This window comes from Morone saxatilis, unplaced genomic scaffold (assembly GCF_004916995.1).
Source record: "Morone saxatilis isolate NCDOM2014 unplaced genomic scaffold, NCSU_SB_2.0 Contig20, whole genome shotgun sequence".
In the NCBI taxonomy this organism is placed as follows: Eukaryota; Metazoa; Chordata; class Actinopteri; family Moronidae; genus Morone; species Morone saxatilis.
This window is the reverse complement of record NW_023339763.1, coordinates 23253547-23256681: the sequence shown is the minus strand read 5'-3', so window position 1 is coordinate 23256681 and position 3135 is coordinate 23253547. Positions and strand designations below refer to the sequence as shown.

At 42.8% G+C, this 3135-nt stretch overlaps 1 protein-coding gene across 4 annotated transcripts in view; it reads right to left on the bottom strand.

The window, feature by feature from the left end:
- The window catches only part of robo3 (roundabout, axon guidance receptor, homolog 3 (Drosophila)), an 89491-nt gene that overhangs the window by 36936 nt on the left and 49420 nt on the right, over positions 1-3135 (bottom strand). For all 4 annotated transcript variants that reach the window (XM_035667004.1, XM_035667005.1, XM_035667006.1 and 1 more), the window contains one exon: positions 309-433. In XM_035667004.1, the coding sequence (XP_035522897.1) occupies positions 309-433 (125 nt within the window). The remainder of the gene's footprint in view (positions 1-308; positions 434-3135) is intronic.

The following is a 3135-nucleotide window of genomic DNA, read 5'->3' as shown; positions in this document are numbered from 1 at the left end:
ATATATATATATATAATAATATACGTTCAGATATATACAGCATACTCTTGTAAGGTAGCCCATTTGTAAAATACCATGGCTTCACTATTTTAGCTCCTATTTATGTAATAGGGCAGACACTTCCATCAGCAGTGGGAACCCTGGCCCTCCCTGCCACTCTAACCCCACTCTCCAATACACCTCGTGACAGACACGAATTGACCATGAAACCCTGATGGACGCCTCAGAGGACAGAGGTAGTGTTATCCTCTCCCAAACAGATGGAGATTCACAGCTGACTTTAATACATGCCATAGGAAGTTTCATACCTGGCTGCCTTCTTTTTGCCAAAACACGGCTGGTGGAGGGTTCCCTTTGGTGCCGCAGAGGAAGGTCAGGGTGCGACCTGGAGCTGTGATCTGGTCCCGTGGCCGAACCACGATCTGAGGGGGCACTGTAACATAGATAGAGAGAGGGAACAATAGAGTTATTATTTGTGTGTGTGTGTGTGTGTCGAGCGGGGTTAATACAGTGAGAACGCGCCAGCAGTGACATTGAGTGCATTAAAGCGTGACAGGCCACCATTGATGACAGCGACTCATAACTGACAACTCTCTCACTCAGGCTCTCCCTGTCTCTTTATCTCGCATGCCCACACACATACACACACACAGCCTGTACATCTACCTGTATGGACTGTCAGGAAGCATAAAACTGAACAAATCTCTGCTGCCACTTACAAACATCATTTCTATCTGCTTGTTCTCACCTGTTTGTCTGACTTCCTCAACACAGAAAACACATTCAGTGAAGGCCAAAGTGGAACAAATTTTAAAAGAATATAAAAGTTGTTTTTGATGTATAGGCGACGAAGGTTTATCTGCCAAGCACAGGGAATTAACATTTTCCAATTAACACAGTTTAATATACATAGTTCATCGAGGAGAACATATGTCAGCAGCCTTGTGGTTGCCTTTAACCCTCAGTTAACTACATTCAAATATACATTATGTCCAAACATTCAATAAAGGTTACCGACTAATTAATCTGAATCCTTTAAGTAAAACACAGTTTTAAGCAGGAAAGACAATATTGAGGCAGCATTCGTCACACATAGTGGGTCATTGCTGTGAGTCTCATTGTGGCAATTTATCATTGCTGATTCAAAACAAGTCAATTCTTTGAGAATCTCATCAAACGAGGCTGAGAGCTTTTTTTTTTCTCCCTTTTTAGGGTTGTACAGATTCAGGAACTACCTGCATTTCAACTGGAGAAATTCTCCGATACTGCCTAAAATGCGGTATCTGCCGATACCACGCAATTTACTTGCCCCTGCTACTTCCCAGCAGTGTCCCGTTCACCTTCATGATCCGCCTTACTCTGACAACCTAACCTGAACCAGGCCATACAACAATGATTGCAACCATAAAGTGTTAGTAGTATATGCTACCAGAAAGAACCAAGGACTTCATTTGGTTCCTCTAGACAGTTCCAGTTGGCAAACTTAGTAGTATATAGTATAGTTTGCAGGGCTGAACATCACTGATTGGTCATACAAAAACCCGGCAGCTGCTTCAACTTGTAAAGTTTATTTATAAAGCTGAGCACGGCAAGCATAAATAATAGAGGGGAGAAGGAGTGAACATTCCTAATTGTTTAATAGCGGACACTAAGCATTAAACACTTGTCTGTATGGGAGCATTCTGTAACCTCTGTTTGTAGTTCAGCATGTATTCTTTGCTTCCATTTATATGTTATAGGCTATTTGTTGTCTACCATGATGGGAATATAAAATGGATCCTCTGTGACCTTGATTTGTTTGGCTTTAACTGATGAAGCACGCTATAGATGCTTATTGGTTAAGCTATAGGTCATGATGATCAATCTCCCATTTTTGGATGTAGAGCCTATCAAAAAGGTCAGCCCAGAACCCAACGGACCCAAAATCCAGGTTTGTGGGTCACCTTTCTGATCCTAGGCACCGAGCTAATCAGATGTCTTTGAACATAGATGGAGGGCAAGAGGGGAAGTCTATGTCCATGTCTTTTCTCTCTGTCTCTCTCTCTCTCTCTCTCTCTTTCTCTCTCTCTCTCTCCTCTCACACACATACACACACACACTTCTTTGATTTCTATTGATTCTGTTGCAAGTGACAGGCCTTCCTCCACAGAGGGGGGTGTGAATGCATAATGATGCCCTCCACCAGTCCTAATTGATTCCTCATCTTCCCACCTGATCTCCAGCTTCTCCTTTATTCTCTTTCTCAATTAGCATTGAGACAAACCGAGAGAAGGGGAAGACAGAACAGAACAGAAAGACAAACAGGAAAAAACATTAAACGTAGAGGCACTGTAGAGGCTCCAGGGTTTTTACATAAGGTATGCAATCTGCTTGCCTTACAATATACTGTAGCTTCTTAAAAATTCAAATCCAGTGATACAAAGATACCTAGTGAGAGAGAAAAAACCTGACCATGACATGGTGCAATACCATGACTCATAGGTGCTGTCTCCTTGAGACTCTTTTCTTTTCAGTTCGAACACAACATAACTTTGCTTTAATGTGTCAACCCAAAGCAATTAAACTTTGAGAAATGCTTGCTGACATTAGTTACCTCTGAGAGGACCAATTTCTTGTATGTTTTGTTGAGCGGGTTAGAGTTCGATTGAGTGCTTAAATGAGGAGAAAACAGCTTGGAAACCAAGATAAACAATGAGAAGTCATCCGGTCGAGTCAGGAAAAACAGGCCAGCAGTTGAAGCAGATGAGTGTAAAGTACTGACATTTCCTCTGACATGATGTTGTTGCCGGGTTAAGATTGAGAATCACTGACTGCCCAATTTCTAGCCTCCATATTTGTGATTTACCTGCTCCCTGTAATCGCACCACCTCAGACGAGTATGCAAGATTAATTTCATGCCCTGTGTACACATTTTATTTCCCTACCTTGGGAATTAGCCTGCCCTTTGCTATCCTAAAGACTGCTTCCACCATGTGCCCCTTCACACAGCAGGAGCGCTTCCATGTGTCAGCTGCGGGATGAATCACATCTAAGAGGACTTTGGCCAAAGTGGGCAGGGTCATGTTCTGGGATCAAACACGCACCCCCCACTAACACTAAAGGTCAAAGCCCAAACATGCTCCCAGTGCTTTGGAT